A 17787-nucleotide genomic window follows, 5' to 3' on the forward strand; every position below is an offset into this window, starting at 1 on the left:
ATGAACACATCGCGCTCGATGACCGCGGACACTCGCTATCGAAACACTGGCATGAGGAAGCACAACAGCAGCAGCGAGCGAATTGACCTTTGCACTGTCTCTCGCTTCAATGCAAACTAAACGTTGAAAGCACAGTGCATACGAAGCTACCGGCACTAGGCGCATTTTGGCAACATCACAGATCGTTTTGACGATGAGGTCCGCGTGGGCGCGCACTTTGCGCACGTCGCAGATCACTTCCAAGATACGGCACCACACGGCTGCGTCGTATCTGCAACGTGCCAGTCACTTGTTGCAACGTACAAGCTGGCTGCACAGCTAAATTTACCTGACCACCACATTCAAACGCAACGTAAGATGCAGGAACATTACAGATTGGCGACATATCTCGGGGAACTTAATACAAGGAAGTCAATGGGATTTAGGTCGGGGACCGCGAAAGCGCGACGTAGCAGCCAGGAAAACGCAGCAGCGAGGAAGGCATCAATGGGGTTCCACTATTAGAAATCTTTTCTGATAAACAATACATTTATTTTTTTTTTAATTTTGTGTGTGTTTTGATGATACGAACTTCGGGTGACACCAATATTTCACGCGAATCTGCAAGATTCCCATATCACCGAGATTTTATTGCATATACTTCGATGGTGGTAGCACAGGCAAGAAACAAGGAATACGATGCCCACCGTGTCGACAATGCCCGCCAAAGGTGATGATGATGTTGTGCGACACCCGCCAGCCCATGCAGGTTAACCAATGAAGACAGCCAAAATTTAAGGGTCCCTTCACAGTAACTGAAGTATTACCCTCAGACCTGCATCGCATCACTAACTTACGCATGCCAAAAGGGTCAACGCAACCTGACTATGTCACTACTGCCCATATGAGCTAAAAGGAGAAAAAAAGAAGTGGCGTCGGACAGTGATCAGACTGATTCAGAATGAAGAGCGAGACTTTCAGGTTGGCTGAACGTAACCAAAGCCACACCGACAGAGTGCCAGATGCCCCCTTCTTCACTAGGACTGTCTCACATAAACATCCTGTGGTCTCATATCTCCAGCACACTGCCTGGCCTGGCGGACGCAGCGGATCCCGCGCTCTCCTATTACTCAAAGTAAAGCCCTTTTGTTCTTTGTTCTCCCGAGCCTTCAAGGTGCCTTTGGGCAGGCAATACTCTGGATGAGCAAGTGTGCCTATACTCTTTCTACCCGTCCCTGTCCCTAGCACCTGGTTGATTGTGGCATATCCACGGCCACTGCCGCCAGGCCATCTCATTGAGTTTTCTGCGTTAATGGCCATCCTGCTCAAGTGTTTTAGTTACTTTGTAAATTTTTTTTCTTACACATTTAAGGGGACATGCTACTCGGAAAAACTCTTTAAATATTTGTGACAGCTCAATGAAATTTTCAGCACTTACAGAGTTTGAGCTCTTCTTTTCAAATCGCAATCTCATTTCAAATCTCAAAGCTCATTTGGTTAATTTTTTGCACATCATGCATTTGTAAAAACAATGCATTTTTGTGCAAGCTTAGGCACTGAGCACAAGAAAACACTAAAAAATAGCTCATATTGCTCCCAATGAATAGCATGATTCAATAAAGCAAGAAAATATAGTTTAACATTTCTGTTTTAGCCTAGAAAAGAATTATAACACTGAGTTTCAGTTTATCTATTCTCAACGAAGAAACTTAAAATGATCTTTATGAATATGTTTGAGGAAAGCTCTGAAAGTCGTTTCTTTGAATTCAGGACATGTTAAAGCATAAGCATGCCAAATTTCATTATGATTAGACTACATAAAGTGCACAAAGTTTAGTGCACAAACTCTAAAAATGCTACAAAATGAACAGGCAAAAAAACACATTTGAAAGTTTTAAAAAAAGTTGCGACGCTAGACTTCAGCGGACAAACATTTCTTTTTTTTTTTTACGTATTTTCATCATGAATGCTGCGCTGTCGAAGTAGGCTCTGGGAGAAAAGGGTTAGACCTACATCCCCGTGCAAATTCAAGAGCAGGCAATGCTGTAGTGTGAAATGCCGCATGCGCAAAATTTTGGTAAATTTGCAGCTTCACGAGCCACCGCGACCAATGTTACTAGAACAAACTCGGTTTCGTAGCTCCACATCCTGGCCAGCGCAAGCATGTGGCGCACGCGGTGGTCGCGGGAACTAACAACGCTGCGGTGGTGTCCAGCTATCGGTTGGCCGCGCCAGCGGCTGCTGCAGCGGTGCAGCAGCACACACACGTTCACTCGTCGGCGTCGAGTTATTACTCCACTGAAAAGCTATACTGCCTTCGTAATTAGAATTCATGGTTTTCACTTTGAGTGACAGCTTCTCAAGCGCAGTACGAATGCTAAGGGAGATGTGTACACTTCGATTTCAACGGCTAGGTCATATTGCAAAGCTACTGCGACATCAATTGCGACTGGATGTGCCCACCAGATCAGGCAGTTCATAATGGATTACGTGGGAGGGGGATAAAAGCAGGATAGCTAATGAGGTAAGGCAAAAAAATAAATAAATAAAGAAGATAGAAATCTACCGGATAGCGTGAAAAAGCTTTAAAAATTATTGTTTATTCCGCCACCTGCAAATGGAGAGGTCCCTTGCAGGGTGTCCCAACTATCATGCGCCAATATTTAAAAATATGTAAATGCCACGTAGCTGGACAGAACCAAGGTAATGCTGTTTGCCTTCGCTTGGAGGTAGTCAGATTATTTTTGCATTCCGCCGAAATACATAATTAGTCTTAATTAATTAACTTCTCAAATATTAAAATTACATGAAAAGAGTAAATGAGAATATTGTAGAGCAGGGGTTCTCAGGTACGTTCATCCCAGGGAACCCTGCTAAGCTCCATAAAGTGCCAAGGAACCCCCCCCCCCTCCCCCCCGATTTCACCGAATTATCGAGGGTATCAAGAAAACAAACAAATGCTGCACTACGTCAACACGCTTTTATTTACTCCATGAATCGTCAAATCTTGTTTCTATTTAGCACAAGACCAGTGCGGAAGCTGAAATTCTCTTCATCTCATGACTGATTAGCGCTAGCAGAAGGCCTCGCGACATCCTTCGCGGCGCGCGTTTTCATCTGAGACGCGCTTTGCACCAACGGGCGCACATCCCGATTGTTTTTTCGCCACTCAGCTGCTCGCCAACAAATTGTCCGTCCATCGCGATGTAGCCGGTGCTTTTTATCTTTGACAGCTTTGCACTGAGTAAAAGCGAAACTACTGCTTGCCGCAACCGCTGTCGACGAAACCGCGGCCGCTATCGACGCGATCATGGACGGCGATCTTGCGGTTCAGAAGGCAGGCGGCTGGCGCACGCACCAAGTCAAAACGAAACTATCTTTCGCTGCACTTCTTGTGCGGACGAAACTGCGGTCGCTATCGACGCTGCCACGGGAGGCGACTACGCAGTTGTGAAGGCACGCAGCCGACGCGCGCATCGAGTTAAAACGAAACTACTATTTGCCGCAACCGCTGCGGACCACGGTGTAAGATATATACTCTTTAGGTGGGGACACTGCTCGGCTTGCTTGCTAGACGCGATCGACCAGATAAAGTAGCAAGGGCGCGCGTCTATCGGTGCGGTGACGGCAGCGGATACCTATCGGCGGAACGACGCAACTTCAGTTAGAACGCAGGGGAGAGCGTGCACCGACCCGACAAGGAACGCGCGCATGCCCTCTCCCCGGTGACCTACTTTCGTGCGTCACTCAATCATTTCGGATTTCCCGCGAACCGCCGGCTGCTATAACAACGGGAGATTAAACCAATAAATAGCTTTCTGTGTTAAAGTTGCGTCGTACTGCCGATAGGTATCCGCTGCCGTCACCGGGCCGATCGGCGCGCGCCTTTGCTACTTTATCTGGTCGGTCGAGTCTGGCGAGTGTCCTCACCTAAAGAGTATTTATCTTACACCGTGCTGCGGACTAAACTGCGGTGGTTATCGACGCGATCAGAGATAGCGACTACGCACTTACGGAGGCACGCGGCTAGCCGCCAACGCGGTGTTACGCGCGGCGATAAACGCAAGAATAAAGGCTTTAAAGGCACAATTATGCACGAAGCGCTTCGGCGTTGCTGTCAGTCACGTGCCGCGTACGATTGCCGCTGAGGACCACGGCGATGCGGACTGCGCCGCTTCGTTTCGGTTGGACGCTACGCCGTTCTTGCTCTGCTGCGGCGCGCATTTGCGGTGCTCCGCGTTTTATTTTTTTCCCCTTCAACGTATAGGTCAGTGCGCACGCTATCGGCACCTACCCTATCTACAAATAGGAGAAAGGCGCATGGTGGTAAGCTACGGCCTCCGAGATTCAAGTGCGAAAGCTTAGGCGCGCTGCCCGTTCTCAGAGGTTGGGTGGCTACAAGCTGCTTGCGTATTTATTGCGCAGTTCGCGCGTTGCTGTTACGCACTGTGATGTGCTTTTTGACACTCGGGCATGGGTAATAGAGGTTCTTTGGATCAAGCGCACCTCGTGTTCGCCGTTTTAGACACTTGTCGGGAGCGGGACCAGGGAAAATTTATCAATGGCTCGCGGAACCCCGAGCAGGGGCCTGCGGAACCCGTAGGTTCCGCGGAACCCACTTTGAGAACCCATGTACAATGTAGAGCAACATGAAAAAAATCCCGATACAGCTTTCTGTTGCTACACATAGAAGTGTTTTTCCGAGCGTTAAAGGAGCCCGCGAATACACGCATAATTGCGGCGCGATTGACCGCTCGAGGCGCTTTGCGTATATTCGCGGGCTTCTTTCACGCTCAGAAAAACAATTTTATATAGAACATATTGAGCAACAGAAAGCTCTATCAGGAGTTTTTCATGTTCTACAATTTTCCGATTTACACCTTTAATCCAATTATATTTGAGAAGTTGATTAATTATTTAAGACTAATTATGTAATTAGGTGGAATGCAAATAACAATCTTAGTATCTCCAAATGACGGCAAACAACACTATCTTGGTTCTGTACAGCTACGTGCCATTTGCATATTTTTAAATCTCGGTGCATGATAGTTGGGACACCCTGTATAAGCTATGCATTTCCTTAGAGAAAGTTACAGTCGTATTGCATGCTGGCCCACCCCCAAATTTAAGTTGGCCCCCGTCCAAATTGGCCCACCCCCACATAATTCATTTTAGAAGAAGTTGTTGGGCAAGTTGGTACATATTAGCAAACATTGTTTAACTGCGCAAACAGACGGCCACAGAGACAGCATGGAAAAAGGACAGGTGCAGACATTCCACAAAGACCACATAAAAGTACATCTCAGACATACACCACTGCGCGTGCAAGGCAAAAAAACTTTCTGTTTATGCAGCCGCTTCTATTTAACCTAGCTATGAGGTCTATTGCAGGGGCGCTGGCACAAATACCAGATCTCCAATATTCTTTATATGCAGACGATCTTACTCTATGGATTAAGGGCGGTTCGGATGGCTACATTCAAGATACAGATGCAGTGGCTACGAGAGCCAGGTTCATGAACCTCGAGTGCTCGCCCGCCAAATCTGAGCTGTTACTTCTATCCACAAATAAACGCGATACGCCCAACACTCAGATTAATATTAACGGGAAGCAAGTTGACGTCGTGGACAAAATCTGTGTATTTGGCATGCACATTCAATCTAACCGACTCAATACTACTTATACACTTCAAATGGCTACTGCCAGCGTAGACCACACCACATGGCTGATAGGAAGGGCGTCTAATAAGCATGGAGGTATTCGTGAAGCAGAACTGCTAAGACTGGTACAGGCGTTTTCCGTTAGTAAAATCACATTCTCCCTTCCCTATGTACACTTAACTAGGGCTGAGGAAGATAAAGTTAACTCACTGATACGCAGACTCTACAAATTTGCCCTTGGAGTGCCAAGCAGAGCGTCCACTGAGAGACTTTTGGCTACAGGTACTTTGAATACATTTAGTGAGCTCACAAAAGCTCACCTGACAGCTCAATACCAGCGCTTATCGAACACCCACACTGGTAGGCACCATCCTAAACTCCGTAAATATTACCCCAGCACAAATGACCAATGAGAAATTTAATATTCCCCACCCGATTCATGGGCACTTTCATATACCTCCTCTCCCTAAGAATATGCACCCTGTTCATCATGAACATAGAAGGCAACGAGCTAAAGCCCTACAGAAAAAGTTATCTAACTACAAAGACGTGGTCTATGTCGATGTTGCAGAGTATCCATGTGGACACAAATTCGCCATATCAGTTGTTGATTCCACTGGCAGTGTTGCGATGGCAGCATCCATTCTAGCCTCTTCAGAGGAGGAGGTGGCGGTGGCACTCGCCGCAACAATAGTAAGTGACTCAAAAACTGCCATTTACAACTTTGGAGCGGGTAGGGTTTGCAGGACAGCCCTAGCCATCCTATCCAATAATCTACCATCCCAACTTCCGAGTTTAACCTGGACACCTGCACTGTTGCGAATGGTGATTTCCGGGTGTCCATCAAGGGTTGCATGTGTGGTGCCGTGCCAGGTGCCGAGAGGAGGAGTTATCCAGGGAGATTAGAAAACTGTTTTATATACACTGTACATGGTATATTACAAGATGGGCTCCATGGTATTGGAGCCGTCTACGTGCTAACATCTTTGCATGTGGTAGCGTTTACATCTCCGAGCGTTCTCCATGGTCGAGCGTGCTCTACATCGTCAAGCGTGCTCTACATGGTCAAGCCTCAAGCGTCTCTACATGGTGAAGCGTCCCTCACAACACTCAAGTCCCCTGTTTTATCCCTTTCGTTTCCCTCTTTCACTCGACGAGGGAACACACTGTAGTTCTTTTAGCCAATCAGCATCTTGGATCAGGTGGCCATATCCCGCACGTGATGTGTCGTCGTTTCCCGCCGGGCTCCGCCTCCAATCTTGTTAGGTCGCCCTCGAACACAGGCAGCGGTTGACACCTTGGGAACCGAACGTTGATGTCGTTCCCCCGGGATTGCCAGACGCGGGCCCCTTTCAAGATTCGCCTCTCCATAGTGGTCAGTTCGCGGAACCAGGTAGGGCGGTGGCTGTCTCGAAAGGCAGCAGTCGGCGTAGCGTCGTCGTGGTTCGGGCGGCGCTGGTAATTCACGGGACCGCACCAAGGGGCGACGCTGCCGTTTAGCCACGCATGAGGTAGCCCGGAGACCAACTGCTAATCCCTCAGTCCCAGGTGACAATTCTCGGCCGCGAGAAAGGGCGCCAGGTTGGCGCGTCTGAGTCGGCGCCGGCCTCCTTTGTCCCGAGGGACCGCCAGACACAACAGCACCCCCGCCGCCAGATGATGCATCGGGAGGTCGAGTTGTTTCATGCAGCTCGGCCGGTTTGATGCCTGCTTCGCTCAAAGCCATGGGGCCGCTGCTTCCAGGAATGATGATCTTCCCGCCAAAGGCCTCTTCATAGGTGGGCTCAGACTGGGCTGCAGAAATGACAAGCTCCAAGCTCCAAGGAGCGACCTTTGTCAGCCACACACAATGCTGCAAGCGCCACTGCAAGCCACTCCCATCGCCAGACTTTACCAATTCCAAAAATCTGACTGCCCCCTATCTAAAGAAAACCCTGAAACACAAGGTGCTCGTTGATCCGGACAAGTACCAAAAAAACTTCCGATGATGTGTCTTCGGAAACAGACACCATCTGGGTTAATGTAATGAAGCTAAGTAATTATGAATTAGAGCTTCCACATATCAGGAAGGCGAAGGGAGAGCTGGCCTTCAGTAATTCATAGTCCGTAACACTTAGCACAAGAGAGCTACATAATCATTACATAATGCCAATATACTAGATAACAAATGGGCAAACCATCTACGACTTATTACAAACTCGTGCAAAAGCTCCGGTCATCAACTTGCGTAACCTGCGCGTGACCTTCTAAACTATTTGCAACCCTGACACTGTTTGCAATTCAATTCTTTATCTGTCGCCGGGTACACACTCCCCTTTAAATCGTGAGTCTAACCTGAGCCGGAAAGTTTAACAACAAAAAACTGCGGCATTCTTTACGCGCTTCAAACTTTCAAAACTGAACTCAATCTCGGGCAGACAGAATACAAAAGAAGAAAAAATCCTACCCGTCTTCCTGTTTTCTCTGTTTTCGGGCCTCAAACGCACCCCTTTCTTTCAAACGCACTCGAGGGGGTCGCGCATTCCGGGGATTTTGCAAGGCGCCGTCGCGAAGAAGGCAAAAGCCACTAATTCGCCTGACACATCCGGTAGCTGTGACTTTAGGACAACCGCCTCCAAGTACGGGGAGGGAGATACATTGACAGACCCGTGCGCGCACTTTCCAGTTATCTGCTCGGCAGACTCCTTTCTTTTCCCCTGCGAGTGATCGGCCATTGTAACAGCCTACAGGACGCTTCCCTTTGTCCCTCTGCCTACTATGCGTTGTACGAGATGCGGTTAGGCGACGTTCACCACGCCTGAATCTTCGCGAAACTCTCCTTTTCGCGACGTGCGTCACGCCGGTCCCTGACCGCAGCAAACGCCTAAGCTTGGGGTTTACCCTCCTTCGCTTTTTCACGCTCTCTGTCTGGACTCTGACCCTAGCGAATTTGCCCCTGTCGCTTTGGCGCTTCGCATGTTTGATTCCAAGCGCCTCGACCGCGTCCGCCGTTCTCGTTTTGCGCCTACGCCTTTTCTGTTTGGCATGCATCGTAGAGTCTGCAGTTTCGGCACACGCGCTTGAAATTTCCTTGCCCCTTTGGGTTTCACAGTGCGACTGCCGTTCTAATAGAGCAGAACCAGATTTGACCTTTGAGCAAGTTAGCTCGTCATTAAGTCTATCTTCAGGTGGTCTAGCTCCATCACTGCCGTCGATAGCATGCCAAACTTCTCGCTGGCCTTCGAAGTCGGCCTCTGTTTTCAAAACAGCCTTACTAAATGGCGAAACAAGCGTTTCTTCGCGCTTGTCACTGTTTCCGTCAACTACTGGCACCACAGCCCTCTCAGCGCTGTCTGAACTAGCTTTGTTGTTCTCATCCTGGCCTTCGCAGCCGGCCACGAATTCTAGGGCGGGAAAACCACAGCTCTCTTCGGTGACCGTATTCACCTCGCTTCCGGCTACTAACCCGTCTAACTCATCACTGCTTACAGCTGCCTCTGGAATCGTTCCATGGTCCTGTGACCGCTGCTCAATAGGGAATGCGCCTATCAGTCTCTGAGTCTCCTCACGTGCTTTCGCCCTGAAAGCTCCCTTGCTGGTGGTGGATTTTCCCGGTTCCCTCAGCATTTGCTCCGACCTATTCGAGAAGCAATGCGTGACCTTGTCTGGCAGACTGGCCGAAATTGCCGCCGCCGTACCCACTTGGCCTAAAGGGCCTTCCGTTTCTGGTGCGGGTGGTCCCCCGCTCTCTTCGCTTTGTGTGTGTGCCACTTGCATCACACCTTTTCCAAAGCTTTCTACACTAGTCATCTCAGTGCTAGCAGTACCTTCTACAGGATGGGCTTTTTCTTTCTCATTTGGGCCTTCGAAGTCGGCCTGCCATGCTACACCAAAGCGCCTGAACAAAGCCCTCTTAGCCCTGTCATAGTCGCGCGCTTTCTCCTCGGATAAGCAATGCAAGAAACACGCAGCGACACTAAACGGGAGCAGTGCTCCTAATCGCTCGGCCCACGAGTCCCGGCTGACACCCTCTTTCTCACACACTCGTTCAAAACCGGCGAGGAAATTAACAATACCCTTGTCTGTCTCGAAAGTGTGGAGCTGGCGTCGCGCTGTCCGCCATCTGAGCATCTGATTTACCCGTTCGAGCTCTTTCATCCTAAGAGCGTGCCGTTGCGCTGCCTCCTGCTCGCGCCTCTCGCGAATTTCGGCATCGTGCCTGCGCCTTTCTGCTTCTTCACGCTCGCGCCTCTCGCGCTTCTCTACAGCTTCAAGCTCGCGCCTCCTGCACTCCTCTGCCTTTTGCTTTCTTTCCTGAATTGTCTCCCAAGCTTCATCAGCTTCCTCGACCGTCACCTCTTCTACCTTCATGACGTCGAGAACCGCTTCTTTCGTTTTTGTGGAGTCGACCGAAATGCCTAACTCCTCGCAAATTAGAAGGAGGTCCTGCACTCTGAATTTCTCCATAGCGATCTTGTTTGCCTTCAAAATTCACCCTTCCTAAAATTCGCTATGTAAAGAAGGTGAATTTCCCAAAATGGTGCCCGCCAGAAAACACACAGTTACTCTCCTAGCAACTACCTACTTGTACTAGAGAGTTCTGGCGACATGAAGCGCAAACTCCGGCACTAAGCCCGTCCTTATCGCTGCCACTTTGGGAGATTGCAGAATTTCCTCTCTTCGCTTACGAAACAATTTTCCTGGCCTCTCCGGCCTTCTCCCCACTCACTTCCTCATTCTGTAAAAGCTCCAATTGTTGACTTTTGCCTACCGCAGGGCAACCAAAATGCCCATCGGCTCACAACTTTTGAGGAGTTCCTGGATTCCAAACTTATCCGTATTTACAGTGCACCCTGTGTTTCTTCCCCTTAGTAACTTAGCCCACGAGACACTATATTCTTGGTCTGCGAGACAAAATTACAAACAACACCAAAACACCATTACCGACTTAGTCACCTGCGCTAATGAGTCTGGCGAAAAGAGAAGCAAACACGTAGCACTCACCACACCGATGTAGCCAACGCAGGCCGATCCCATAAGCTGCCAGCCACTGTTGCAAATGGCGATGGTCCGAGGGTCCATGAAGGCTGCATGTGTGGTGCCGTGCCAGGTGCCGAGAGGAGGAGTTATCCAGGGAGATTAGAAAACTGTTTTATATACACTGTACATGGTATATTACAAGATGGGCTCCATGGTATTGGAGCCGTCTACGTGCTAACATCTTTGCATGTGGTAGCGTTTACATCTCCGAGCGTTCTCCATGGTCGAGCGTGCTCTACATCGTCAAGCGTGCTCTACATGGTCAAGCCTCAAGCGTCTCTACATGGTGAAGCGTCCCTCACAACACTCAAGTCCCCTGTTTTATCCCTTTCGTTTCCCTCTTTCACTCGACGAGGGAACACACTGTAGTTCTTTTAGCCAATCAGCATCTTGGATCAGGTGGCCATATCCCGCACGTGATGTGTCGTCGTTTCCCGCCGGGCTCCGCCTCCAATCTTGTTAGGTCGCCCCCGAACACAGGCAGCGGTTGACACCTTGGGAACCGAACGTTGATGTCGTTCCCCCGGGATTGCCAGACGCGGGCCCCTTTCAAGATTCGCCTCTCCATAGTGGTCAGTTCGCGGAACCAGGTAGGGCGGTGGCTGTCTCGAAAGGCAGCAGTCGGCGTAGCGTCGTCGTGGTTCGGGCAGCGCTGGTAATTCACGGGACCGCACCAAGGGGCGACGCTGCCGTTTAGCCACGCATGAGGTAGCCCGGAGACCAACTGCTAATCCCTCAGTCCCAGGTGACAATTCTCGGCCGCGAGAAAGGGCGCCAGGTTGGCGCGTCTGAGTCGGCGCCGGCCTCCTTTGTCCCGAGGGACCGCCAGACACAACAGCACACAGAGGCCTAATCGGCAATGAAATGGCCCACGCAAGTGCTCGAGCTTTCACGAACCAAGCGCAGGCTAGACTAGGGGATGGTTCAGACGCCAATAATCTCCCTCCAGCATTTACCTCCGAAGACAGGTTACTTACATACCACGACATTTGCGGGCCTTACCACCTAGGTCGCCAAACCCTCCCACCTTTAATGCGCCGGTCGTCACGCATACATGAGTTGCTATGGCGTAAACTACGGAATCGCACTTTTCTATGCCCTGCCTTACGTCACAAAATTCACCCGGGAATATACCCTACCTCAGCCTGCAAGTTTTGTCCTGCTAGCAGAGCGGACCTAAACCACATTATGTGGCAATGCAAGAACCACTTCCCACCCCGTAACCTTTGTAGAGTTAAGTAGTCGGGAGCTGTGGGAGGCTGCCATGCGCAGCTACAACCCCGAACTTCAGGAAGCTATACTGAGGTGGGCTGAGGTGGTAGAAGCGGCCTACCGCGAGTAGGACAACCTCTCTCGCCTACTCGCAGCCCCTTTCCCTTTAAGATGGGATAAATAAACTTGTTTCTCTCTCTTTCTCTATCTGTTTATGCAATACGCAACCTACATACGCTTGTCAATAAACCTCATCTCACTGTTGTGCAGATAAATTGAGGTGTCGCTGTCACAATCTTCTTTCTCATATAGTACGCCTCGAGTAACTCTCTCGCTCGGCTATCTCGGCAGCGACAAAAAAATGTTTACTTTTTTCATGATCGGCTTACACAGGCACGCCAAGCAGTGGATAGGAAAGTGTCCACTCACTTTATTCCTAATTGACAATTCATGCTCATGCAAGCGCATATTCACGCACCTTCCTGTTTGGCCTACGTAGACTCTGCCGCATGATAGAGATATCCGATATACTACTCCAACCCTACAATCTATGTAGGAATTGAAGTGCTTTATTCCGCACCCTTGAAACATATCTGTACTTCTTCCTATGCGCGAGCATATCCCAGCGAGCTTGCCCGGAGCTGAGAACGCTACCTCAACTTCATACCGTTTCACAGCCTTTTTAACAGCGGAACTGTTTAAGCTGACCGTAATGTATATCGCCTGCCACTGCTTTGCCTAGCAACCACCTCGCAGAACGTCGCGCGCTATGCTCGGGAGAGAGAAGCAACCACCTCGCGGAGCGTCACGCGCTATGCTTGGGATAGGGAAAGAGAAAATGAGAGCGAGAGAGAGAGAAACAAATTGTAGCAGCACCTACGAGGCAACGCGCAGAGGTGCTGCCGACGCCATCCGCGCTTCTCCATTTCCCCGCATTAGCGCCTCTGGCAGCGGCTCGACCGAGCTCTCACCAGCTGCGCGCTAATGTTTATGCGCCATGCAGTCATCCCGGCGTGTCGTCTGCTTTGCGCCGCCCGTACACTGCGCATAGCTTTTGCCCCACTTCCTACGTGTGCTTCGTGAGGTGTTCCCCGATGCCACGGACCACGAGGAAATGCTTATACACTTCGTATAACTTAGCATCACTTCGTATAGCCAGGACCAGCTAGGAACCGATCAGCTCCGCTTTGTCTTTAGCCTTGCGCCACTAGTGCAAGCTACCCCAATTTTTTAAAGTTGTGGGAAGTCTTATGAACATAAGGCCCAACTTTACATTTCTTATCTTTGCGTTCCCTTGCATCTTCACTAATATTGTTTTCCGTTTTTATCTTCTTAAGTACTGCCTCCGCTACTGCTTAAATGACTGATTGCGAGAAACCAGCTTCTTCTAACCTTACAATCTGCTTGTCATAGCTTTCCTGTATTTTGTGTGTGCATGACTTTCTTAAGGCTGACATGATACACTGGGAGGGCACCGGCCCGCTCCACCCGACTGGCCCGCTCCACCGTTTTCGAATGAAAACGGTTCTGCGCCTGTGCTTGTTCCATGTTCTCTGTGGCCGTTCGTTCTCGCAGTTAAACAATGTTACCCCATATTTCAAGTTGGCCCCCGTCCAAGTTTAAAGTTGGCCCACCCCCGACTATAAGCTTCCCCATGCATTTTCTATGGAGCCCTATGTATCCTTATGAGTATTCCCTCTGATAAATTTTTTTAACTTGTTCCTTATCTCTTATAAAGCTACCAATCATCTACATTTATAATACTATAATGATTAAACATTTTAAGTTCGCAAAATACATATGTTTGTGCAGATACAAGGCATTACCACTTTTCGCTTGACAAACCTGTGGTACTCGCCAAAGAATGTTTACGCATTAAAAGTAGCACTTAGCTGACGACTTGTAGCCACTTGTGCAACCCGGTGCAAAACACGTCAGCATATCGCATGCTCGACATACCAGGCTTCACAACACCGCAGACCAGCACGAGTTCCCTAACACTCAAACTTCTGAACGAACTTCTGCAGGACCCAACAAATGCACAGCACCAAAACAACCACACGGGACCCAGCCGCAGCGAAAAAGGTGCGCAACTAGAAGCGCTGCCGGTAGCGTGACTCGATTGCAGCGCCTGTTCTCGCGACCACCACGGGGCCCATATTTTCAGCGGAGCTGTGAAACTGAGTTGGTTCTATTAACGTTGACCGCAAGGGCTTTTTTGCATGTTTTATTAACTTCTAGTTGATTCTCAGCTTTGGTTTTTTAATACATAAAATAGGAGGCTTGCAGGAATACAAAACACAACAAAACAGAAAATCGACTTTTTCAGAAAAAATCTTGGTTTTTCGCCCCTTACCTCCCCTTAAGGATTTTCAAAAATGGCTCCTTGCAATGTGAAGCTATACCTTTTTAGTATATATATATTAATATAATTGTGCAAAATAACAGAAATTGACTGGGTCAAGAACTTTTGGGCATCCCCGTATAGTGGACCTGCAAGTGTGACTTTATATTTTATAGTCTCGATAAACCTTCATTTTGTGTTGCGAATGACTTTGCTTGTGATACTAAGCTAGACACATGTAGCCACTGTGTCTTATTTTACTTTTGATCAATCAGCCTGTGGATGTACTCTGTTCAAAAAATCAGTCAATAACTACATTCATACTCAATGACACCCTGGGGCACACCCCAAAACTGTATAGGGTGCAAAAGACATGCCCCAAGTGACTGGATGGCGGCACCATCTAAGTGTATATATTACAGGGTGAAAATAAAGTCTGGGTTCTTCAAGTCACAGCAATGACACGGCGCAGTCGCTCCTTGCTGTCAAGCTCAGGGTAGCTCAACCACGCTCCAAACGACGTCCCTTCAGACACCACCGAGATGACAAAAATGGTATCAGAGCACACCCTCACAAATTGTGGGCTTTAACATCTCAGAACTGCACAAAGGGTTTTAAGGGATGCCGTAAGATTTCTACAGCATCCCTGCACCTAAATCTATGCACACAAGCTATTTTGCATTTTTTCCCTACTAAATTGCGGCCGCCATGGCCAGGAATTGAACCCGTGACCTTGTGCTTAGCAACACAATGCCACAGCCACTGCTAAGGGTAACCCCACCGAGACAAAAATGAGCAACTGGAATGAGGGGTGAACAGGAATCTTGCAGAGCTCCCTTTAATGGAATGCATCAGTACATGGTAAGGCTGAGGCAACGCAATTTTGCATCTTCAGAACAGTGATGTATTCACAATGTAGATTCGATGGCAGCAGCCAGGAAGCAAAGTGAGTATCTTTGGAGGTTAACATCCTGTAAGCACCTCATATAATAATGGTTCACAAGTTGCAAAAATTCATTTATCTGTCCTGATAATTAAGGAGCTAGCAGCCGAGCCAACGACCATACAGCAATCACAAGTATATTTACAAAGTGCACAATAGCTACTCCAGTTGCACATATTTGTCAGCAAGCCCCCCCCCCCCCCCCCCCCTCTTCAAGATGCATGCTATTATTTCCAAATGGGTTGACAGTTTCTCCCAGCATTTTCATTTCTACTTCTCTTAGCTTCAGAAATGGTGGCAAGCATAGTACTGACGTTGTGGTGTAGCCTGTCCTCGTGGCTATGCTGACTGTTCAGCTGCTTCTTCTTTTTCTTTTTCTTCTTGCGACGCTTAAGGCTGTCAGTGCTCTGTGTGGAGTCTTGCTTCTCCAGTTTGCTCCTCGGTACCTCATCTGCAAGCAGCATGCTCTCGTGGGGAGCCTCTGCTGTGGCAGCCCGAGCAGGAGGTGGCTCATTCTCTCGGTCATCATCCTCTTTGGCTGTGTCTGAGAGAGATAGCTCTGCTGACAGCCCAGTGAGCTGTAAAGATGAGAGCAACAGACATGCAATAGCTCTGCATAATAAAAAATTCCAATGACATCACGTAGAACAAGCTGGCTAGCTTACAAAATCACTATTAATGTACACCAAAAGAAAAAAACAATGTAATATTGACTTTTTTTCCTAAACCAAGTCTGCATGTGTTAATATACTGCCACCATCATATTTCCTATACAGTGCTAGCTCAACTTCAGGTTAACAAGCTGTGGTAGACACAGGTCTTTAGTTGTTTCCTAACTGCATATACGAAATCAATTTCATCAACAGTTAAGGCCCTGCAACACTTTTAGAATTGCATTGCATTGCCATGAGGATATACTGTCGTAAACACCTGAGACAAGCATTATTCTTTTACATGGAGCTGGAAGCCCACAAGTTTGCTTGGAAGTCAGCTTGTCTTTTTTTTTTTTTTTTTTCTTCAAACTTTTCGCTCCCTATGACAGGAATTGAAGACGCAGACAACATTTTCCCTGCATACCCTCAGCTATGTGGAAAGGGCTCTGTGTGGATCAGTGAACAACTAGACTCTTTTGCTTCACAGTGGCTTAAAGTGGCTTCCTCTCTTTTTTCCTCATTCCTACATCATTCATACTGGTGTGCTGACATAGAATGATGCCCGCATTGCCCCATTTATCATCATGCTGTGCTTGCATCAGCATGGCATTCCAAGTTCAATTCAGCACGATGCCTGATCTCAGAGGTCATGATATCAAAACAGCAATATTGTTCTCCACCACCCTATTGCACCACCACCCTATCAGTCACAGGATTTGTCCATTCTTGGTTCTGCTACAGGTACTGCTTAGTTGTGACGTGGATAGGAATTTACTCAAAAGCCATCTTTTGAGTGGAGTATGTCATTATCAATCCAAAAAGTGGTGATTTCAAGAAGCCAAAGGAAAGGGAAGGCAGTCTTTTGAAAGTGTCGGATCCTTGCTATGTGTGTGTGAATATTTGGCTCAGGGTTCATGACAGAAGTGTTGAGAAACTGGGCAGTGTTCGCTGGCCCTTTAAATCTCATGAATGTATTCAGAAATTATACACAATGCAGAGAAAAAATTGAAGAAAGAAATGTCAGTACCATACATTTACAGTAAAAAATCAACCTTCGTGGGTTTGTAAGAGATAACACTGCAGTTGAAACCTGTACCACTTAAAGTTATAAAATACAATTTTGAAAAATTGTGCGATTCGGTTCTTCAAAGACAATTTCACCAGTTTATTTTTATTTCTCTGCACTGTAGCTAAATTATTTGGTCAATGTACTTAAATTACCAGGCATCTGGATAAAATCCAGAAACAAATGTAGGGTCTTACAGACACATGGGACTATGTATGATTTGCTATGGCGGCAGCACAGGGCAATATATATATATATATATTGCAGCACAAAAATGCCAGGGACCTAAATACATGCATGTGAGGGTAAAAAGCCAAATCCTCTCTGCAAAAGAGGTCATGTCAAAAAATTGAATAAGTAACAAAGTATGGCCCAAAGCAGCAATAAAATGTGGCATAGCCAGTAGAATACATTTTAAGACTAAAATTGAGCTAGCATGATTATAAATCAAATCCTTAAACATATTATTGCAACAAACAACTGTCTTTGGCCATAATTAATTCAACTTCAAATATTTAATTTTGATGAAATCTGTACCCCCAAAGAGTGAACTGATACAAGTTGGCTGTAACATGCCCTGATTAAAGGTAAAATTGTCATCCACCCAACTGTAGCATGAAGCTACAAAGAAAACTCATAGGGGTTTTTCAGAAAAAAAAGCTTCGCAGCTGAAGAAAACATTTTCTGGGGTGGTCACTACTATCTGCCCTGATGGTAATTTGCACTGATGCACACTAAAAAAGTTGAATTCTTTTTTTAATGCTAGATTTAAGTGCTAGCTAAAGGTAACAGTGGTGAGGACCTGATTATTTGTGCTTATACAAGAGACATGCCACTTGGTTGATCATTGATACCTCAAACGTAAAGAGATAACTACAACACAGCTCTCCGCTGCTCTGCACATCGGCAC

The 17787-nt window shown here is 47.7% G+C and overlaps 1 protein-coding gene across 2 annotated transcripts in view; it reads right to left on the bottom strand.

Annotated features, from left to right (window-relative positions):
* Positions 1–17787, bottom strand: part of LOC119435987 (transcription factor 25-like) — a 102757-nt gene that overhangs the window by 84114 nt on the left and 856 nt on the right. For both annotated transcript variants that reach the window (XM_037702704.2, XM_037702703.2), the window contains exon 2: positions 15473–15736. In XM_037702704.2, coding sequence (XP_037558632.1) covers positions 15473–15736 — 264 coding nt within the window. The remainder of the gene's footprint in view (positions 1–15472; positions 15737–17787) is intronic.

This window comes from Dermacentor silvarum, chromosome 1 (assembly GCF_013339745.2).
Source record: "Dermacentor silvarum isolate Dsil-2018 chromosome 1, BIME_Dsil_1.4, whole genome shotgun sequence".
NCBI lineage: Eukaryota > Metazoa > Arthropoda > Arachnida > Ixodida > Ixodidae > Dermacentor > Dermacentor silvarum.